We start from the raw sequence: 22,070 nt of genomic DNA on the forward strand, positions 1-22,070 counted from the left end.
GAGCACCCGGAGGCTCCAACTGGCGCAGAGTGCGGCCGCGCGGGTGGTAATGGGAGCGACATGGCGCTCCCATGTAACACCTCTCCTGCGCGAGCTGCACTGGCTCCCGGTGGTCTTCCGGGTGTGCTTCAAGGTTTTGGTTACCACCTTTAAAGCGCTCCATGGCTTAGGACCTGGTTATCTACGGGACCGCCTACTACCACCAATAGCCTCCCACCGGCCAGTACGGTCTCATAGAGAGGGACTCCTCCGGGTGCCGTCAGCCAAACAGTGTCGGCTGGCAACCCCCAGGGGGAGAGCCTTCTCTGTGGGGGCACCTACTATCTGGAATGAGCTCTCCCCGGAGATACGGAGGATCCCGGATCTACGCACCTTCCGCCGCGTTCTCAAGACCTTTTTATTCCACCAGGCGGGCCTGGCCTAACTGTTTCCCTTTTTTCCCTTTTTAAAACATAAATTTTAATTCATTTTTAATTTATTGGGGTGTTTTAAATCTGTCTTCGGCCAAATTGTTTAATTCGATTTTATTCAGTTTTAAATTTTATATTTATGTTTTTTATCCTGTGGCTGTTCACCGCCCTTAGTCCTTCGGGAGTAGGGCGGTATACAAATCAAATAAAACTAAAACAAACCAAACTTAAATCTATGGCTTCCATGTAGAAACAGGAATTATGTGTTTCACTGAACTGCCCCTCCACACACATCTTTTTTTTCCTGCTAAGAGAAAGATGAAGCACGATTAGCCTCTTCCAACCTGGCACCACCCAAATGTGTTTTCCTCCAACTCTTTTCATCCCCAGCTTCCATATATGCCATATGCTGCCCTAGGTGAAGAGGCTGGAATTACAGCCTAACCCACATTTAGAAGATGTCAGACTGGAGAAAACTGTTTTTATGCCATAATAACTGGAGGGAAACAGGCTGCATCCCATTAATCTTAGTGCACAGCCTAAAAAGGAGTCTGGCAAGGCTGTATACTGTCATCCTGCCTATTTAACTTATATGCAGAGCACATCATGAGAAAGGCGGGGCTGTAGGAATCAAAAATTGGAATTCAGATTGCCAGGAAAAATATCAACAACCTCAGATATGCAGATGATACCACTCTAAGAGGAACTAAAGAGCCTCTTGATGCGGGTGAAGAAGGAGAGTGCAAAAGTTGGCTTGAAACTCAATATTAAGAAAACTAAGATCATGGCATCCGGCCCTCTCAATTCCTGGCAAATAGATGGGGAAGAAATTGAGGTAGTGACAGATTTTATTTTCCTGGGTTCCAAGATCACCGCAGATGGGGACTGCAGCCAAGAAATTAAAAGACGCTTGCTCCTGGGGAGGAAAGCTATGGCAAATCTAGACAGCATACTAAAAAACAGAGACATCACCGTGCCAACAAAAGTGTGTATAGTCAGGGCTATGGTTTTCCCAGTTGCAATATATGGCTGTAAAAGTTGGAACATAAGCAAGGCTGAGTGCCAAAGAATTGAGGCCTTTGAACTCTGGTGCTGGAGAAGACTCCTGCAAATCCCTTGGATTGCAAGGCGATCAAACCGGTCAGTCCTAGAGGAGATCAACCATGACAGCTCTTTAGAAGGCCAGATCCTGAAGATGAAACTCAAATACTTTGGCCATCTAGTGAGAAGGAAGGACTCACTGGAGAAGACCCTAATGCTGGGAACTACTGAAGGCAAAAGAAGAAGGGGACGACAGAGAACGAGGTGGCTGGATGGAGTCACTGAAGCAGTGGGCATGAGTTTAAATGGACTCCAGAGGATAGTAGAGGACAGGAAGGCCTGGAGGAACATTGTCCATGAGGTTGCGATGGTTCGGACACGACTTCGCAACTAACAACAACAAAAGTAATTCTAGCTCCCAGAATCTCCTTGAGTAACAGTGTTTACATACCAACTTAAGCAATAACTTTTCCAATCATGATAATTTGAGTAAACCACAATTGGCTGAGTTAAGGCACAATGCTAAGCCTCAAATATACCAAAACTGTTGCTACTGTATTGTGCGAAGCCAACAAAAGGTACAGACTATAGGAAAAATAAGATGTAACTTTCACTCTGATGGTATAGATCCACGAAACATTATTCTATTACAGGTAGTCCTCAGTTAACATCTGTCCTGGTTAATGACAGCTCAAAGTTGTGATGGTGGGGAAAAGTATCTTTACAACCAGTCCTCTTATTTGCAACCATCACAGAGTGCCCGAGATCATGTGATTGCCATTTGCACACTTCACAACTGGCTTCTAACAAGCTGAGTCAGTTGAGAAGCCAGCAATGAAATTGCAAGTTGCAGTCACAAGACGTCTTGCTCAATAAACTACAGTGACTCACTTAATAAAAAGAGAAGTGACATTGTAAGTCCATTGCAATCATGAGGTTTCACTTGCATTGCTTAGCAATGGAGTTGCTGGTCACTAAGGGAGAACGATTTGTATATTTTACCCCTGTTTACCCTTTTCAGTTATAATGCTAAAGGTCTGTAGCCTTTTCTTCCCATTTTGATCAGATACAGATAGTTCATTTAGTGACAATAGAGACCATTCAAAGTTACAACATTAAAAAAGTGACTTATGACTGTTTTTCACACTTACAACCATTGCAGCATTCCCATGGTCACATAATCAGAATTCAGATACTTGGCAACTAATTTGCTGCCCTGAGTCCTTCGGGAGAAGGGCGGTCTATAAATTTGATAATAAATTTTTTAAAAAATCATATTTATGACGGTTGCAGTGTACGGGGCCATGTGATTGCCTTTTGCGACCTTCTGACAAGCAAAGTGTATGGGAAAGCTAGGTTCACTTCACAACCACTTCACAAGATAATGTTATTATCTTAACAACTGCAATGATTAACAACTGTGACAAGAAAGGTCTTTAAATGGGTCAAAATTCACTTAACAACTGTCTTGCTTAGCAACAAAAAACTTTGGCCTCAATTGTGGTCATAAGTCGAGTATTAACTGTACATGCCATTACAATTTGCAGCTTTTTTAACTTTTAGGGTTTTTTTTTAAACTGGACACATTCTTATATTATTGTGTTTATTTTGAAAGTATTAAAGCATGCCCTAAAGCTATGGCAAATCTAGACAGCATACTAAAAATCAGAGACATCATCACCCTGCCAACAAAAATGTATAGTCAAGGTTATGGTTTTCCCAATGGCAATGTATGGCTGTGAAAATTGGACCATAAGAAAGGCTGAGTGCCAAAAAATTGAAGCCTTTGAACTATGGTGCTGGAGAAGAATCCTGTGAGTCCCTTGGACTAGAAGACGATCAAACCGGTCAGTCCTAGAGGAGATCAACCCTGACTGCTCTTTAGAAGGCCAGATCCTGAAGAGGAAACTCAAATACCTAATGAGAAGGAAGGACTCACTGGAGAAGAGCCTAATGCTGGGAAAGATTGAGGGCAAAGGAAGAAGGGGATGACAGAGAATGAGGTGGCTGGATGGAGTCACTGAAGCAGTAGGCATGAGCTTAAATGGACTCCAGAGGATGGTAGAGGACAGGAAGGCCTGGAGGAACGTTGTCCATGGGGTCACAATGGGTTGGACACGACTTCGCAACTAACAACAGCAACAACAACAACAACAAAAGCATGCTATCATATTATAAATCATCCATAATCACTGCCAAATGTTAAGAGCACAATGTTGATGTAGGAAAAGAGGCTGGGTGGCACACGTAGTATTTTCCTTTTGCAAATGAATGTATTCACATCTGAAGCACCAGAAACTGTTTAAAAGTAACTTTGTCCATCATTTTGAAAAGAGAGAAGCCAGTGCAGAAGTGTGTTACAGCAAACAGAGAAATTGTTTAAGAGATATCATGCTAAATCTGCATTCACAAAGGGGATTTAAAAAGTCATGAGCCAGATAGCTGGGGTTGTGAAGTCAAAATAAAATACTTTCTCTTGGGAACCATGGACGTTCTTACACCTGACTGGAGGAAGGAGGAGTGATGTCACCAGATCAGTGGATGCTGCATTGTTTGGGCCATGTGACTAGTTATTTGGGATGGGGGGGGCGACTTTCACTTTTAATTAGATGAAAACTGAGGGACCAGATATGTGCCAATATGATACTTCCAATGAATATCATTTATTGGAAATAAATATCGGAGTTTTGCTTACAATGGATCTATTACTCAGAACCGTGACAAGGAGGAAGTTATTTTATATCTCACCTTTATTATTTTTTACAAATAACTCAAAGACAGTGAGCATGCTTGTTGCCTTGAATTACATATAAAGCAATAAAGTGAGATAAAAATCTAAAAATATAATAAATGATGGAAGCTCCAATTGCATGATTGATGCCACATTGCTTTTGAATATGCAGTGGGCTGCCATTTTGACTTAATCTTTATGTCCCACTCCTGCTCAATGACCCTGGAAGGCTACAACTCCTTACACCAGAGTACAGGATATGGGAACAAGGAAATCCCATAATGGTTCAGCAGAAGCAACCCAGCTCCATTTTGGTGACCTGCGAATTACAGTTCTATTGGCTGAGTATGCCTATCCGCTGAATAATTAACTTAACAGGTGATCTCACCTAACCTGCCAGGTTAACTAGCCTGAAATACGTCTCCCGCTGAAGATGGTTGTGGCCCCTTGTTGGATATGCTTGTCTTTATTTTGAGGTTGTTAGCCAGATTTATTATTTTATTCTCTACCTATTCTATTTTTATTCTGACCTGTTTGAGGTCTGAGTCACTCAGAGCTGTCAGGATGCAAATAAATAAATAGCCTCTGGTTGATTGGTATGTGATGGGTAGACAATCAATGTCAATTGATTCCCTTAAGAACCTCAGCAGGTGGTAGCCCCTAGCCATCCATGTCTGGACTCAGAAGCTAAACTTGGTTGGATGGAGATGTCCAAAACCTCCAAAGGACCAGTGGGGACAAATTCTTTTCATAAAGTTATGAGAAAACTGCATGTGTTCATGTAATAACAAAAAGTCAAACTTGACTCAATGGAGCCATTCCTTTAAAGCAAGAGTATCGAGTTTAAGTCCTGTAAACTTCAATTCTCAGAATCCCCCAGTCAGCACTGACTGGGGAATTCTGGGAGTTGAAGTCCACAGATCTTCAGGTTGTCAAGGTTGGACACTCCTGCTTTAAACAGTCATTTAGCTATGGGATCACATATTGTACTATACCATTAAATGATGTGCTTAGTCTTGGCATAGAGCAAGGCTGGCTGGGGAATTCTGGGAGTTGAAGTCCACACATTTTTAAAGTTGTCTAGGTCGAGAAACTCTAGCACACAGTAGTGGAATGTGTAAACCCAGTCAATGGTGGTTCCTTCCAGAAATGGTTAAATCATGGTTTACTGTGATGTTAAGTACTATGTGCTTAGAGCTCAAAACATTGTTAGGGACCCCACACACCCACATTATGGTCTGTTTCTGTTTCTGTTGCTGAGGAGGTTTCAAAGTATTCATAGCAGGACTACCAGATTCTGTAATAGCTTTGTTCCCTATGCCATCCCTCTGATAAACTCACAAGATTTGTTTTTCTCATCATGTACATGTATACAACATTGTACAAGAGGTAGTAACTAAAACCATCCCAAAGAAAAAGAAATGCGAGAAAGCAAAATGGCTGTCTGAGGAAGCTTTGCAAATAGCTGAGGAAAGAAGGGAAGTGAAAGGCAAGGGAGAAAGAGAAAGATACACCCAATTGAATGCAGAATTCCAGAGAATAGCTAGAAGAGATAAGAATGCCTTCTTAAATGAACAGTGGAAAGAAATATAAGAAAACAATAGAATAGGGAGGACCAGAAATTGGAGATATGAAGGGAATGTTTCATGCAAAGATGGGCATGATAAAGGACCAAAATGACAGGGACTTAACAGAGGCAGAAGAGATTAAGAAGAGATGGCAAAATTACACAGAAAAAATATACAAGAATGAGCTTAACGTCCCTGATAACCACGATGGGGTGGTCACTGACCTCGAGCCAGACATCCTAGAATGTGAAGTCAAATGGGCTTTAGGAAATCTGAGCAACAACAAAGCTAGTGGAGGTGACAGTATTCCAGCTGAACTATTCAACATCTTAAAAGACGATGCAATAAAAGTGCTACACTCAATTTGCCAGCAAATTTGGAAAACTCAACAGTGGCTACAGGATTGGAAAAGATCAGTTTACATTCCAATTCCAAAGAAAGGCAATGCCAAAGAATGTTCAAACTATCGCACCATTGCACTCATTTCACATGCTAGTAAAGTTATACTTAAAATCCTACAAGCTAGGCTCCAGCAGTATGTGGATCAAGAACTACCAGAAGTACAGGCAGGATTTTGAAGAGGCAGAGGAACTAGAGATCAAATTGCCAACATATCCTGGATCATGGAGAAAGCTAGGAAGTTCCAGAAAAACATCTACTTCTGCTTCATTCACAATGCTAAAGCCTTTGATTGTGTGGATCATAACAAATTGCGGCAAGTTCTTAAAGAGATGGGAGTACTTATTTGTCTCTTGAGAGACCTATATGCGGGTCAAAAAGCAACAGTGAGAACTAGACAAGGAACCACCGATTGGTTCAAAATTGGGAAAGGAGTCTGGCAAGGCTGTATACTGTCATGCTGCCTATTTAACTTATATGCAGAGCACATCATGAGAAAGGCGGGGCCAGAGGAATAAAAAGTTGGAATTAAGATTGCCAGGAGAAATATCAACAACCTTAGATATCCAGATGATACCACTCTTAATGGCAGAAAGTGAAGAGGAACTAAAGAGCCTCTTGATGCGGGTGAAGAAGGAGAGTGCAAAAGTTGGCTTGAAACTCAACATTAAGAAAACTAAGATCATGGCATCCGGCCCTCTCAATTCCTGGCAAATAGATGGGGAAGAAATTGAGGTAGTGACAGATTTTATTTTCCTGGGCTCCAAGATCACCGCAGATAGGGACTGCAGCCAAGAAATTAAAAGACGCTTGCTCCTGGGGAGGAAAGCTATGACAAATCTAGACAGCATACTAAAAAGCAGAGACATCACCGTGCCAACAAAAGTGTGCATAGTCAGGGCTATGGTTTTCCCAGTTGCAATATATGGCTGTAAAAGTTGGAACATAAGCAAGTCTGAGTGCCAAACAATTGAGGCCTTTGAACTCTAGTGCTGGAGGAGACTCCTGTGAGTCCCTTGGACTACAAAGCGATCAAACTGGTCAGTTCTAGAGATGATCAACCCTGACTGCTCTTTAGAAGGCCAGATCCTGAAGATGAAACTCAAATACTTTGGCCACCTAGTGAGAAGGAAGGACTCACTGGAGAAGAACCTAATGCTGGGAACGATTGAGGGCAAAAGAAGAAGGGGACGACAGAGAACGAGGTGGCTGAATGGAGTCACTGAAGCAGTGGGCGTGAGCTTAAATGGACACCAGAGGATAGTAGAGGACAGGAAGGCCTGAAGGAACGTTGTCCATGGGATCACGATGGGTCGGACACGACTTCGCAACTAACAACAACATGTATACATCCGAACTAGACTGTGTTATTTCTCTGTGTGATATATGTGGGTATATGCATAATTTTGTATTTATTTATTTTGATATGTTTATGTAGTGTATATTGGAGGTGGTGACCCTTTGAGAGCTGTATGCAATGAATCTTCATTTTAATGTATGCCGATTAGTGTACATTCAAAGTGACAATAAAGTTATTCTAAGTCTCTATGTTAACTAGTGGTTAGATCACCCTGCCCAAAGCAGGTGGAAAATCATAACTGCACAGACGAAGGGGTGTAACCACTTTCTCTCAAAGGCACAAGTGACAAAAGCCTCACTGTGGGGACCCATAACTATTAGTTTGCTTGCTGTTCCTGGTGTCCCCTTCTTGTGACCAGCTGGTAGCACTAGGACCCAGGAGCCTCTCTTGAATGTAGGAATCATGCTCTCCGCTGGGTCCCTCGGCTGGGTCCGAATGCCTCCCGGATGCCCAGCTAAGACCAGCCAACCTCTTTTGTTCTGCAGCGGCCGGGCTGAGAGGCTTCCCATCAGACGCTCATCTCTTCCCTACCTGCTGCCGGCCCATTGAAACCCTCCACTGCCGCAGATCACAATGCAAAACAGGTATTAGCTGCTCCTCGGGTCCTCTGGCTGGAGTGGGTAGCCTCCTTCCTTTCAGCCAGCATAGCCCAAAGCAGATTTGCGGGGTGGGGGTGGGGGGGCTCTTAAAGCTTTGACCGCTTATCCGCAGGTTGAGGGCGCAAGGAGGAAGGGAATATCTTGGATATTTGTGATGGAAGAGAAATGTTCTCATGGCTCTGAATCCTCTGCTTTTGATGACACTGTTGGAAGAATAAGGGATAGAGGGAAAAACAGATTTCTCTTTAAAAAGTAAAATACAATTTTAATAGGACATTTCTCCCTTTTATGGGATGCCACGGATCAAGACGGCTTGGAAACCTTCTTGTGTATGTTTACATCTGTGTGCTTTTTAAACCTGTCTGTCTTGTTGCTGAGTCGCAGGTGCTTCAAGGATGGCTTGTGCTATTTCTAACTGGTAAAGCAAGGGCACTCAGCACATGCCCAGAGGTGCTCTCTCCTCTGTAGTGGGGGGAAAAAAATACCAAGACAGCACTCGTCCTCCCGGAATTTCTTAGGGAAGTCTAAAACATTTATTGATTGTATTTTTACAAGGGCTCAGTTCGGGTTAAGCAATGAAAGTGAGTATTTTGCTACAGCTGTGACAGAAGCTTGATCACATGGTTTTAGCTGAAAGTAGTGCTTTCCTTGCCTTTTCAGGTGTAAGAAAAATATAGATTGGCAGATTGTGAACAAAAATGTATTTGATGGTGCAAAGTGGAAGAGGCTTGCTTGTCCAGAATTACACTGACTGCAACATTTGCAACCTGTGTTCCCTATTTTCATTCTTTCACTATCTTTGCCTTCTCACTATTTCCCATTATTTCTAGTAATGGATGCTGCGGGATTTTAGTGTGTGCTCATTTAGAAAAGTGCAAAGGAATGGATTTCACAACTTCACAGTATGATTTAAGGTTAATCACCTAGAATTAAGAAAGGGTGTTTTTTTTAATTCTTAAAGTGACAGAAATGTTCAAAATTAAGTGTTAAAAATCTGATACATTTCAAATTGAATGCAGCTCACAATTCTAGGCTGCATTTCAGTACTAGCATCTGAAATTATTAATAGATACTTAAAGACTGTGTAAAAATGCATATCCTGTCTTTCCTTTAAAAGCTCAAGTTGGTGCAAAGGGGAGTTTTCTATTTTACTTTCACAATAACCTTGCGAGGTAGGCTGGACTGAAAGATAGATCTCATAAGCTTCGAACCAGCATTTATTATATTACAAAACATGTACAGTGCTGATATTCCAGTTGAGAGCAGGAAGGGTGGCTGTTTGAAATTAGACTCCAAAGGACTCCAAATTTCAAACTTGACCCCTTAATTTAACCTCTGATTAGGGCTTTGAGAGGCATCTGCTATGTACAAGGACTAGATCTAAACAATGCAAAGACCAGATACGCCAGAGAACCTTTGCAAATGACAACCTCTGCTATTTGGGAAGAGTTGGTACCCTCCAAACATTTCTGAGAATTAGAGCTTTCAAGAATTAGGACACAAATTTTTTTTTTTTTTTTTTTTTTTAATTTGATTTATATGCCGCCCTTCTCCGAAGACTCAGGGCGGCTTACAATGTGCTCAGCAATAGCCTTCATCCTTTTGTATATTTATACAAAGTCAGCTTATTGCCCCCACAAACTGGGTCCTCATTTCACCTACCTTAGAAAGGATGGAAGGATGAGTCAACCTTGAAATTTAATGTCTCCACCACTATAGCATCTGTAAAACTACTATATTCTACTTGCAAAAGTGTGGTACGTTTTGTAGAGTATAATGTGTGCACAAGCTGTACAGTGTAAAGAGAAGAAAGTAAGCCAGGGTTATATAAATATATTTTGCAAATTGCCTCTATTCCTGCCTCTGGATGATGGGGCTTGTATTCCTTGCATTTTACTTGAAATACCTCTCTGCTCTACTTCCTTACAGTGCTTAACACAGACTTAGATCCTCACTTGACCCATAAGCACATTTCAAAAGGGGAGAAGAATCAACCATTTTCTTGCACAAACTGATTATGAAAATGATAATTCAAAATTATGGTGCAAATGTTTGCTTCATCAAATCAGCCCTGGCTTTTGGTGAATACAAGAAAAAAATATTGCACTTTTGTTAGTAATTTTTTTTCTTCCTGAAATGATTTGCCAGTATTTTTTCCCCCAAAGTTGGGAAACAGAGATTGGCCCAAAGTCGCCCAGCTGGCTTTCATGTCTGAAGTAGGACTAATCTCCCAAATTCTAGTCTAGTACCTTTAACCATTACTGTTCTCCAGATTAGCTTGTATAATAAACAAAATCTTTCTTGTGGGTATAACAAATCACAGATGTTCATGCAAATACCTTGCATTCCCATATGCTGCAGGTGCTTAGAGTTTAGCTTATAAGGCAAATATTCACACACAGATATTTGCATTTACAAGAAAATATCTGAACACGTAATACCAGGCAGTTGTATCCATGCTTGTATGCATTGCCATGCCAACAGTTTTCTAGGCATTTTGAAAGAACTCTACATATAAATAATAAAATATTTAGTTTTTATTTTAACTCATTTTGGAGCAAGCATCATACTTCATAAAAAGGCTGAAGAATTTAAGTTTATTATCTTACAAGGCATGATCTGGCAGAATCTTGAGTAAGTTTTACATAAAAGTAAATCCCACTGAGCCTTAGTTAAATTTGGTATTACTGGGCTCTTAGCTGCTTTGGTGTTTTTTTATCACTTTAATTCTGGATGGATTATTTTGAATGTATTCTCATGACAGTGTGTTAAAGTGATTATGTGCATTTCATGGGTGGGCGTACTTCCTCATAGCTCTTACTGTTCTCCCATTTCTGCAGCGATGTCCCTGTAGCTGATTGCACTCTTGTTCCTGGTGCCCAATGGAGCCATCTCACAGGTGGCATGTCAGCAGGGGTGATGGGCATCCAGCGGAGCTGCAGGCAGAGACTCGGGTATTGGTGCCAGGAGAGAGTAGTTGGCCGAGACTGGAAAACCATGGTGGCAACAGGCTTGAGAACCAGGTGATAGAAAGTTGCCCTCCAGCGCCTTGGGACCACTATACGCAGGCCCCACTCAGCAGTGATGTCTCGCAGCACCAAGTGGCTACAGAAGACAGGCCGCCTGAGATCTACAGCATTGCTCTGTGGGGTCCCAAGCTGCATTCTGCACTGACTAGACACAGGGGAGGAAGGTCAAACGCACAAGCCTCTACTCTAAACTCAAAGCAACTGGGTACATCAGGAGGAGATGCCACTGACGAGGGATCCCTGGTGCTGATTGATGCAGAAGGGGTGCCCCACACTGTGTCACGAGAGGAAGTGGAGCTGGCTGGACAAATGCAGTCTTCGGAGCCCGAGTTGCTGGCTTCCGCTCCACCACCACGACAGCTGTATTTCTGCCCCATTTGCCTGCGGACTTTCCTCTACCAGTCTGACCTGGAGCGCCACAGCATCACCCACTCAGAGAGCAAGCCATACATATGCCGTGAGTGTGGCAAGGCCTTCAAGCGTTCCTCCCACCTTCAGCGGCACAAGCACATCCACACTGGTGAGCGCCCCTTCAGCTGCCCCGTCTGCCGCAAGGGTTTCCGGGAATCTGGCGAACTGTTGCGTCACCAGCGGGTCCATACTGGGGAGAAGCCCTATCAATGCCAGATCTGTCGACTGCGCTTTACAGAACGGAATACCCTCCGCCGACATGCCAAGCGCAAACATGCCCGTGAGACCTACTACCAGCGCTCTGTGGAGGAAGGAGGGGGCAGTTGGACTACGGCAGGGGACTGGGAATCAGAAATGGTGGTAGGAAGTGGGGACTGGGCCACAGAGGAGCTTGGGAGTGGCTGGAGCAGTGAACCAGTGGAAGACTGGGTTGAGGGTGGGAATCACTGGAGGGAAGCTTCAGAAAGGCAGGTGGGAAGCCTGCCTGGAGCCATGACACAGATATTACAGATGGAGCACATCAAAGATAAAGATAAACCTGAGATTCAACCCCCATAAACATGCAGAAGTGGGGGAGACAGACCAGAACATTCTGCAGTTATCTGTTGGATTGAAACACTTTCTCTGTAAGAAAGGACATGAAACTAAAGGAAGTATCTTCTAGAACTGTTCTAGAGTATTAAAGCCCTTCAAATAGCACTGTATGGGCATCACCAAAGACTAGAGAAGGCTACTGGTGGCAGGGAATCAAGGCTGCCCCTGTTCAACGATATTCAGAGCTGCTATGAAGATAGGGGAACATTTCATGTTTTTAATTCTTTTGTAGATGGAAATGAAACCAAGAATACTGTTTTCTTAAATTTCCTGTGCTTTCCTGAAGAATTGGTACAGAGAGAGTTGTGTTCCTCTCACAATTGTACCAAACAAAATATTGATACATGATGATCCTCTGTAAAATGAATTGCCCTCCCCACACACCTGAGCTGCTATTTGTTTTGTTTTCCTTTAAAATCCATATTGATGCAACGGGGCATATTCCGTTTGCAAACACTTCAATGAATTAACATATGCAAAATAGTGCTGTCTTTTTTCCTTTCTTCATATTCAATTTTAATCAAGGTGAGGGATTTAGACCTCTTTCTCTCCACTCTCAATAGCCTGTAGCTATAGCTTGGGCCTAGAACTAGCCTTGTGTCCTCTGAAATTATCCACTTTGATTTCCATACTTCTTCCAGTGATTTTGGCAGCCAAAACCTCTGGAGGGCTCTTGTTTAGGAAGATTAAAGTAAAGCTTCAGAGAGCAGGAAAAGATAAACCTGGATACACATGTGGCTGTACAACTTTTCTTTTTCCTTTTATGTTTAAGGAACAAACAAAATCTTCGTGGACAGGATGAGAGTCAGCTTACAGACGTCCTTTCGAAAAACTGAGGAATAAAGGCAATACAGGATGAAATAATCTGCATCCAGGCATTCCTTCCTTGTAAAGAAGTCTTTTCTCTGCAGCTGGATCTTTACACAAACTTTGAATTCACTGAAATCAATCAAAATACTTTTATATAACTCTTTTCATCCAATCCAGAATGATAGTATTCAGGCAAAAAATGAGCAAGGCAGTTATGTTAGCACTTCAGTGGAAGCACTAATTTACATTGTCATGTCTCATCCTAAAGAGATCTGAAAGATTATCCTTTGAGGAAAATGTTACCGAAGGTATTATGAATTCCTAATCTAGCCCTTTCACAGAATTGTACTTCCAAGGTTCCTTGAAGGGAAACAGGAAGCTATTTGTAATTCAAAGCTGTCATAAACTGCGAGATTCTCAATGTTTCATTGAAAATAATATTTACATTTTATGTAATGGGGAAACATTGGGGTTTTATTTGCTGAATAATATTCGCAGTCAAAATTTTGAGAATCTCACAGCTTATGGCAGCTTTGCTTTACAAATAGCTCCCTATTCCCCTTCAAAAAAAACCTGGAAATCTTCTCTATAATGTTAAATTTTAAAGTCAAGCAGATTAAAAGGAAGCCAGGGGCTATAAGTTTACATGGACATTCTTTGATATGAAAAAATTGAAAAATAAGGGCTGTCTGGCTATTTCAGATAATTGCTGTCACTGGTCCAATCATGAAGTAACAGTAAAGAAATAAAAATGGTGATGGAAGTGTCTTGACTTTGGTCAAAACATACTTATGGCTTCCTGGACCAAATGTATGTTTGATAATGCCGTTTCCATGAGACTAAGTGCATGCTGCTCATGACAAGAGGTTGTTGCATTGTGTCTCTAAGTGTAGGATCTCAGTCTTTCTGAGGGAAGAGTTGGACTCTTCTATTAAAAGCATTAGGCTTTTGATACAAGCAAAAGATAATTTCTGCAAAATAGAAACAAGAATATACTGAATCACAAAACCTGTACGTAATGAATATGTGTTTGGTAATGCAAGTATTGGTCTGCAATATTTTTCTAAAGGGTAGGTTCTTCTCCTTCTATGGCTTGCATTTCATACTCTCAAATCCACCCATGCACAATATTGAGCAGCAAACATTCTTGTATATAAGGTCAGACATATATTGTCTGTAATATTTGATTAGAAATAGCTGTCATTGTCTGCTACTATTCTTTGTGGGCAATCCTACTTACAGCCTGAATCTCTGTTTTATCCATAGATGTGTGTTGTTCGTGCCAATGCTTTTTCCTTTTTAGTAAGTTTTTATTTGCACCTAAACAGTAATATATGCAGGAAGAACTTGAGTTGAACTTGTGTTATATTTGTTCAACATTACAAGCCATTTCTTTGCAGAGGCTCTGGTGATTTCATTTCCACAGCACAGCAAAGCATTTCAGATTATGATTTGCTGAAAACAGAATGACAGCCTAATTCACAACCTGAGCCACAAATGCTTCATAACGCAGAATGGCTGTCAGAAAGATTTAGGTTACGTTCAAATGCTTGTCTGAAATGGACCTAGAGCGATGATAAAGGAGGAGTTATAGGAGTTGGGGTGCGATACTTGTAGCATCCAACAAATGTCCTTGAGTCTCTTATTTTGCCAAATAGAAGGCTTTATGAAGTGACTTGACATATGCAATTTATACAGAAAGGACTGTGTGAATTCTTTATTTTTTTACATTTCCAAAACTCCATTTGAAGTCATAACTACTTCTTGTACCAAAAGTTGAAAATACAGAACAGGAAGCAGGAGAATTCTGTATTAATAAGCTTCTCAAAAACAAGTATGTGTGTGTCATCACGTAAGAGTACCTTGGATTAGCAAATTCAAATGAATTTGCCCTCTATATCACCTATTCACAAAAAGGTCTCTCGTCTTTCCATTTTGTGAGGATGGCCCAAACCATGTCCTTTGGTATAAAAAGTCAAGATTTTAACAGCACTGATTATGTCAGCAGTTCCTATGTTATCAAGGCCATTTCTATTCTCATTTGGTACAGTACGGAAGGGGAAAAGCATGTGCAAATTCCCTCTGTGAGAAATTATACCACTTTACATTCTACCACAAGGATTTGTATTTGGCACTGGCACCTAACCAGTAAATAAGGCAAATGAACTTTTCATGTTTTCCAGCAGTGAGCATATAAAAGCTCAATTCCTTGATCGTTTTTTGGGGCTGGTACCACCAAAAATGAAAATAAGTGGAATTCTGAAGCCTGACTAGCCCACAACAGTCAACACTTCATTGAGGGCACACTGTCTACCTTGCAACATTTTCATCCAATATCATTGCTGTTTTTTTCATCAAATAAGCTGTGACTCTGCTACACCCTTGCACGCACTCATGCACACACACACAGCAAACAGCATCTGAGTGTGAAGAATGGAGTCCAGCTTTGTCTTGAACTACCTCCAGGGCTCTCTTGTTGCCCAGGCCTCCAAGTTATCTTTGTTGCCATGGAGACCACCTTGAGCATGGAGTTGATGTGTTCCAAGCAGAATCTTTGTTAAGAAGGGCCTCAAGGCCTTGGGTGTTGTGAAAGCTGCAGGAGGATTTTAAAAAATACTATCTCACTCCTGGCTTTTTTTTCCTCTTAGCTGCAGCAATATGTTCAAATGAAAAGCAGAGAAACAAAATAATGGATGCAGGATTCTGCACTCATCTTAGTGCAACACACTGCAAATGGTTTCATTCACGCCAGCTGTTTCTCACAAAAGTGGCCCAAGACATCTGTTCAGCAGCTGGCCCAATCCATACCCGGTCCTTAAGAATAATTCTCTATTTGAGCTCTTTTTGAATTTTGATGTGAGATAGTCAGTCAATATATCCTTAAAAAAAAAAAAGGAGGAGGAGGAAAAAGCATTCTTGCAGGGCTTCCTTCTGATACCAGAAAAGACCTACTTACATAAAAAAGAGACTAAGCTTTAAAGATGAAGGGCCTGGAGGCTAAAACATATGAAGAACTGTTGCAGGAATTGGGTATGTCTAATCTAGTGAAAAGAAAGACTAAAGGTGACATGATAGCAGTCTTGCAATATTTGAGAGGCTGTTACAAAGAAGTGGGGTATTTTCCACAGCACCAGAAAGCAAGACAAGAAACAATGGATGGAAACTAAGCAAGGAGAAAACCAACCTAGAAATAAGGAAAAATTTCCCAACAATGAGAACAATTAATCAGTGGAATGGCTTGCCTTCAGAAATTGTAGGTGCTCTATCACTGTTAAGACAAGACTGGACAGCCACTTGCCAGAATGGTATAGGGCTGTGATGGTGAACCTATGGCACGTGTGCCACAGGTGGCACACGGAGCTATATTGGTGGGCATGCGAGTGTTACCCTACCTCAGCTGCAGTGTGCATGCGTGCGCCGGCCAGCTGATTTTCAGGCTTTCCAGGCCCACCGGAGGTCAGAAAACTGGCTGTTTCCGGCCTCTGGAGGGCCTCCGGGTGGGGGGAGGCCGTTTTCGCCCTCCCCAGGCTCCTAGAAAGCCTCTGGAGCCTGGGAAAAGCGAAAAACGGGCCTACTGGGCCCATTGTGTCATCGCGTGCCAAAACGGGGGGAGCGCGGGGGGGTGTCGCGTGCACATGCACGGGGGGCGCATTTATGGGCATGGCATGTGCACGTATGACCCCCCCCTCCCACGCTTTTGGCACACAATGGCAAAAACGTTAGCCATCACTGGTATACGGTCACTCGCTGAGCAGTGGGTTGGACTAGAAGACCTACAAGGCCCCTTCCAACTCTTGTTATTCTGATGCTCTTGTTCAGAGCGCTATGTGGGTGGAGAAACCATTATGACAGCCAATGGGAAAGTGATCTGCCCTGGCAGAAGCTCCCTATCTTCGTTACCTACTCCTGCACTACATATTGTCTAAAGATTAAAAGATCAGGCTAGAACACGGGTGTCAAACTTGCTGCGTCACATTGCTGTCATGTGACATTTCACGATATTTTTCCCATTTGTGAAGCTGGGGTGGCCTGCGTGTGATGCATCTGGCCCACGCGCCGCCAGTTTGATACCCTGGGCTAGAAAATAGGGGACAGTGAGTTCAAGTCCCGTCTTAGTGATGAAAACCAACTGGGTGACCTTGGGCCAATCATTCTCTCTCAGCCCAATCCACTCAGAGGGTTGTTGTGGAGAAAATAGGAGGAGAAAGGTGTGCTGGATGTATTTGCTACCTTGAATGATTTGTAAAAATAATAAAGTTGGGATATACACATACATACATACATATGTACAAACATATAATAGGGCAGTAGTAGATGCAAGCCTGATGTTCCAGTCACCAATTAGTGTAATGGACATGCAGCCACCATATCCTAAAGTAGAGATAGGAATCCTATGGCCCCAGCACCCAAGAAATTCCCAAGCCCCATTTTTGCAGCCTCCACAAACTACAATTGCTAAAATCCACATCAGTTTTCTCCAATTTTGGATTAAGAACTAGATAAAAAGAGTAATACAAGGCCTAAAATTAAAAATAAAGCTAATTCCTAACTGTCTCTACAACCAAGTTATTTGAAGTGGCTATGCCCTTTTTATATTCTCAGATTCTTCCCAAATATATATATATGTGATTATTGGTCACCCCAAAATTGCCCAACTCTTTACCAAAGGAACTGAGATAGAGAGGTCCTAAATCTAGTGACAGCTGCCTTTAGTCTTCTATAATCCCTTTCTCAGCACCCCCCAAACAAAAGAAAAAAGAAATATAAGCAATGAGATATGTTTTAGAAAGCTCTAATTGTCATTTTAAAAATACTTTTATTTGTATTTTTAATTGCATTTGCATACGCTGCCTTGAGAGTCCAAATATTAAAATAATAAAATTCCTCACAGATTTTCTCTGTCTGTGGAAAAGATACAGCACCAGTTAATGCATGTTTCAATTTGAGATGCCAGATTTCTTTATATCATGCCTATAGATTTATATGCATTTTAGAACAGGTAGAAAATTAAAAAAACTTGTGTGAGAAAAAGTATATTATTTATTATATCAAAAACCCAACAGATTTTGAAAGAATACCTGTTTTGGAAATGATGGAAAATATTTGTAATTTGGATGGTAGATGTGGACGGTGATTTTTCTTTGAGTTTGCTGTTTGGCTTCCGAATGTTTTGTCGCCAGGCTAGGCAACATCTTCAACATGGACTTCGGTTGAAGCTTCTTGTTTTAGTTTCCTTCTGCTTTTATCTATCCTAAATGGTGACATGGTCAGTTGATCACGTAGTGTGAAGGTCACCAGGTGAGGAAGTGGCCAGTGCTGTTGTTGGTTGATTGTCCAATTGATCCAGCTCCTTATATGGGCTCGTAGGCTGGTTCCAGATTGATATGTTTGTTGATTGACCTGTTTGTTGAATACCAGACTTTGATGAATTTGTATGCATGGCTTGCGGTGGCATGGCCAATGATTTTTGTTCTGTCCCAGTTGAACTGGTGTTCCTCGATGCCAGCATGGGTCAAGAGCAGAGATTTGTGGTCATGCCGGTTGATTGCTAGTCAGTGCTTGTGGATTCTTGTTTTTAGTTGTTGTCCTATTTGCCGACATAGAATTGGTCACAGTTGTTGCATTTGAGCTTGTAGACTATGTTGCTGTTCTTTCCCTTCAGGATTTTGTCCTTGGTTCTGGACAGCTCTTGTTGGAATGCTGGTGTTGGTTTGTGAGCCACCATTATTCCCAGTGATTGTAGAATTCTGACCACCATTTCTGACATTTCTTTGATGTGTGGCAAAGTTTGTTTCCATGTTGTGGCTGGTTATGTAGTATGTCACAATCCAACGATGTGCACTGGATTGTTGTTGACTATCTGGATGTTGATTATTGGTGTCATTCAGCGGATCTTCAGCTTTATTGATATAATCAGTTTTGTCCATTATCAGTCAGTCTGTCTTTGTCTGCCAGTAGGATGACAATGTTTTCATTTTGTTGCAGTTTCTTTAGTGCCTTCCTCTCCTTCTGGTTGAATGTTTCATTGTGTTTGCTTCGTTGGATGTTGAAGATTATTCTCTGTCTGATGTCCTCTTGTGTCTCGTGACTGAGATTGTTTTCTGTACGTATTCAAATTTGGCTAGGAAATCGACTGAGTCCGCATACTTGTGGTTGAAATTGAGGTTGTGAGAGGACGGTGTTTTCATCGTCTGACAGAGGTCTGCTGGATAGATTTTTGATCTACGAGTTGGAGTTATTAACTTGTGGCTTTGGAGTGAACAATGTGAGTTTCTTTTGTAGAGCATCGTGTTTCCGAAATTTCTCATTTTTTTCTTGACTGTGTGTTCCAAAATGCCTGTTAGGTTTTATCTGATGGTGTTGAGGCACTCAGCTTTCTGTTGATATACCTGTTTTTCAGGAGCATGAAAAAAAAAGATGAAGTTACATGTTTACAATTTATGAAATAAATTTCAAATATGCCCAAAACATTCATTAATATATGCAGAATAACTATATGTGTATCTCCTGCATAAAGAAAAAAAATAAAGAAATGCTAAAATACAGAACATGCATATACTTGTTTCATAAATTGTAAACATAGTATTTTATTTCCTCCAATAGAGATTCCTCTAATAGAGTTATATTTCCTCTAATAGATTCTTTCAAAGTATATTGGGCCTTTTGGTATAATAAAGAATACATATATTTCTCACACCATTTCCCCCTTATTTTTCCCCCTTATTTTCCCCCGTATTGATTGATGAGTTTCCTCTTGTTGCTTTACAGCCAGCTAGAATTTCACTGGGCTAATGAAACTGCATCTTCATCAGTTACTGCTAGAAGGTAGATTTTATCTTCAACTGTATTCAATGTTTTATTTCTTGGCCTTTATTTGAGTTAATTTTTTTAAAGGTGCCATGTCAATTTCCATGTGCTAAAACCATGTGACAATAATATCAGAATTTTTAAGCACAACAGTTTCTATTCTACTTTATCATAGGCATTAGCAGTCAATCATAGTGATTTCTCACCTTGAGACTAATGACCAGGATGGGTATTCTTATATGCAACATATTGTTTAATTCAACAAGGTAAAACATAAAACTTTGAGGAGATACCAAGCAAGTCCTGAATCTTGTCTGTGTTTACAATTAATCATTTCCAAAGCAGTTATTGTATTAAAATACATAGTATAATGCATGCCCTGATATAAACTCTTCTATTTCATTTTCTATTATGATAAGTACTGAGAAAAATGTATCAAGTCTATTCTGTAGTTATACATGGATGAAATTTTGTGTCCACATCCATACCGTTTGCTCCTCCTTGGTCCAATGCTGGTTTTGGGGATATAGGTAGTCCTCAGCTTATGACCACAATTGGAACCAGAATTTCCATTGCTAAGTAAGGTGGTTAAATGAATGGGATCCAATTTTATATCCTTTTTTGGCCACAGTTATTAAGCAAATCACAGCAGTTAAGAGAATCACATGGCAGTTAAAGAGAACCAATTCCATGAGCCTGGGATGTTGCAACCCAGGCTCATGCTGGTTGCCAAGTTTTTTGTTTTTTTTTTAATTTGATTTATATGCCGCCCTTCTTCGGAGACTCAGGGCGGCTTACAATGCGTTAAGCAATAGCCTTCATTCTTTTGTATATTTTATACAAAGTCAGCTTATTGCCCCCACAAACTGGGTCCTCATTTCACCTACCTTAGAAAGGATGGAAGGCTGAGTCAACCTTGAGCCTTGGAGAGATTCGAACCAGCAGAAATTGCAGGCAGCTGTGTTAATAACAGGGTGCATTAAACCACTGTACTATCAAGGCTCTTGATATCAAGTGCCCAAATTCTGATCATATGGCAATGGGGATGCTGCTATAAGTGAAAGGAACAGTCATATGTCACTTCTTTCAGTGTCATGACTTCGAACAGTCACTAAATGAATGGTTTTAATTTAAGAATAACCTGTACTTAAAGCAGGTTATATAGCCAGCATCAGATATGTGTGTTTGTAAAAGTTATGCTCATCCAGTGGGTAGAAGTTGATATTTTGGAATGACAACTTCTCTGCCCAACCTACCAAATAAATAATTAGCTCCAGAGTTTGAATGTGAACACTGAAGAATAGGTGCTATGCTTGAGGATAAATATATTTTATATATCTTATCAATTTGCAAGGTATTCTATGCTCTGCTGCAATGTTTATGAATCATTTTTCTCTCAGGACCCCTTTCCATTTTTAAAAATTATGGAGGACCTCAAAATAGTTCCTGCTTGTACAGGTTATATTTATTGATATTTACCTTGTTAAAAATTTAAAAAATGCATTTACTGCCCTACCTTTACTATTATTTTTCAACATAGGCCAACAAATAAATTTTGATTGCCTGACTCACAAGAGGGACTTGGTGACCTCCAGGAACCCTAGGATCACACTTTTAAGAAACACTGTCCTACTGTGTTAGGTGCCACAGAACCCATTGTGTTGACTGTGTAATCTTTGCCAACCTATTGCTTTCCAAACGTTTTGATTCATTTCCCATCACTTTTACTATACCTTTTAGCTGTGCCAACAGGAAGAACGTAATTAGTCCAGCCTATTTGGCAGTAAACTGTTCCAACAGTATTTATTAGGAAATAATTACAGTGTAATGAGGTGGTGGTGATGATATTAAGATAACGCAGTGGCTCAGACACAAGCCGAAACAATAGTGCTCCCAGCAATTTAATGCACAGCCCCGTAATTTTAGGGACAGGTATCCTCAGGATAAGAGTTACAGAAGTACCATTTACTCATTTCCTTTATTTCCATGCCATGACCAAAAAAAAAAAAAAAAGAGCTGTGCCTATTGAGGTTTCTCCTTGTCAATCTACTTTAAAGCCCAGAAGGAAAGCAAGCAGCTCGCACACATTTGCACCGATCCGCTGACAACGCTTAAGAGGGCTGCAAGGCTTTCTTCCTCTCTGCACGGGCGCTGTACCCCCCCTCCCCAAAAAAAAGGTGGGGGGAAATAACGATAAATAGGAGGAAGGCGACCGGGAAGACCTCCCAGCTCTCGCGACGATTCAGAACCCTCGGGGTGGGGGCGGAGGAGGGGGGAAAGGGAGGGTAAGTGGGCGAGCGCGTGGGGCTCT

General features: G+C 41.3%; 1 protein-coding gene and 1 long non-coding RNA gene across 2 annotated transcripts; one reads left to right on the plus strand and one right to left on the minus strand.

The window, feature by feature from the left end:
• Nucleotides 1-7,915: 7,915 nt before the first annotated feature.
• Nucleotides 7,916-13,006, plus strand: LOC117666735 (uncharacterized). Its single transcript, XM_034419601.2, has 2 exons — nucleotides 7,916-8,093; nucleotides 10,949-13,006. Exon 2 carries the CDS (start codon nucleotides 10,991-10,993, stop codon nucleotides 12,104-12,106), a length of 1,116 nt encoding a protein of 371 aa, XP_034275492.1. The 5' UTR covers nucleotides 7,916-8,093; nucleotides 10,949-10,990; the 3' UTR covers nucleotides 12,107-13,006.
• A 4,742-nt stretch (nucleotides 13,007-17,748) lies between these two features.
• On the minus strand, nucleotides 17,749-22,012 carry LOC117666734 (uncharacterized). Its single transcript, XR_004591895.3, has 2 exons — nucleotides 21,493-22,012; nucleotides 17,749-19,341 (listed from the first exon to the last, which is right to left on the minus strand). It is a non-coding gene; the product is annotated as an uncharacterized LOC117666734 (long non-coding RNA).
• Between the last annotated feature and the right edge of the window lie 58 nt (nucleotides 22,013-22,070).

The sequence above is a fragment of the Pantherophis guttatus genome, chromosome 4, assembly GCF_059756535.1.
Source record: "Pantherophis guttatus breed Tessera chromosome 4, ASM5975653v1, whole genome shotgun sequence".
In the NCBI taxonomy this organism is placed as follows: domain Eukaryota; kingdom Metazoa; phylum Chordata; class Lepidosauria; order Squamata; family Colubridae; genus Pantherophis; species Pantherophis guttatus.